This window comes from Pteropus alecto, unplaced genomic scaffold (assembly GCF_000325575.1).
Source record: "Pteropus alecto unplaced genomic scaffold, ASM32557v1 scaffold17, whole genome shotgun sequence".
Lineage (NCBI taxonomy): Eukaryota > Metazoa > Chordata > Mammalia > Chiroptera > Pteropodidae > Pteropus > Pteropus alecto.
The window spans coordinates 4,170,999-4,172,295 of record NW_006440645.1 but is presented as its reverse complement, the minus strand read 5'-3'; the positions used below and the strand labels follow the sequence as shown (position 1 = coordinate 4,172,295).

The window sequence follows — 1,297 nt, the reverse complement described above, 5'->3', positions numbered from 1 at the left end:
AAACATGACAAGAAACAAATAACATACTTACATTTTAAGACTAAGAGTATTATATTTGAATAGTAGATGGGATTACAAGTAATATTTTTCCTCTGTACTTTAAAATTGTGAAATTTTCAACTTAAACATGGATTTCATATGTAATACTAAAAAAAGAGTAAATTTTTTTAAAGAGAGGAAAACGGCTATCTATATTACCTACTCAGGCCCAAATCACATGCTGAAATTAAAGCTGTTTCACAACTTTCAGATAGGAAAATCAACTTATTTGGATACCTACTGTATTATTTTAGAATAACTGACCTCTATAGTTATCACAGTTAATATCGTATATAGGACATATTGTATTACTGCTTTGTCTGAGTATGACCTCAAGGTTTGTGCAATACTGTCAAAGGACACACCATACTGAGGTGGGCACTTTAAGTGGCAAAACTCATTCACATAGTCAATTTCCGGCATGTTCATTTAAAAATTAGTTTTACCACTACATGCCAATATCTCATATTCAAGAACTATTCAACTAACTTTCACTATGAGTCATCATCGTGAAAACCACACCATTTTAAATTACATGTCTATGATTAACATTATTCCTTAAAGGACTTACCTTAGCTGCATGGTATGTACTAGCTTCAAGTACGTCATCTTTCTTAGCTTCACTGGCAAGCAGGTTAAATCGACTTAACATTGCAGCTTTACAAAGCCGACTTGCCATTGACACACCACTTTTAAATGGGGAACTAAGAGAAAAGAATGAAAGTCGCTAGTCATTATTCAATGATTTATGCTGACAATTGTAGAGATAAAAATCAACATAGTATCTCTAGATATTTATCTCAATTATGTGCAATGCATACAGTGGAAATTTTTCACATAAAAATATTCTGAATATTTAATTATTTTCTGAAGCTAATTTCTTTAATGAAATTACAGTTTAAGTTAATATAGTGTTGCACTGAAAATTAAGCAGAAACTGGATATGTGGAACATTTCTATTGTTTGAAGCAAAAGTAATCTATGGTGATCCAAATTAAAACAGTGGTTATACCAGGGACTGACTGGAAGAGGGCACAGAAATATTTTCTAGGATGAGAAAAATGTCCTGCATTTTGACTGGTGTGATGGTTATACAGGTATGTACAATACATATATCAAAACTGATGAAACTGTACAGTGCATTCCACTGCATGTAAATCTTAACTCACTATAAAAAGTAAAATCTACACACCCACCTCATGATCCTCTTACGCATGTATGTACATGTAGGTAAATATTGTTTCCATGTTTGTAATAA

The 1,297-nt window shown here is 31.8% G+C and overlaps 1 protein-coding gene across 2 annotated transcripts in view; it reads right to left on the bottom strand.

Annotated features, from left to right (window-relative positions):
* ADAD1 (adenosine deaminase domain containing 1) overlaps positions 1-1,297 on the bottom strand; it is a 32,565-nt gene that overhangs the window by 5,576 nt on the left and 25,692 nt on the right. For both annotated transcript variants that reach the window (XM_006917750.1, XM_006917751.1), the window contains exon 10: positions 611-743. In XM_006917750.1, coding sequence (XP_006917812.1) covers positions 611-743 — 133 coding nt within the window. The remainder of the gene's footprint in view (positions 1-610; positions 744-1,297) is intronic.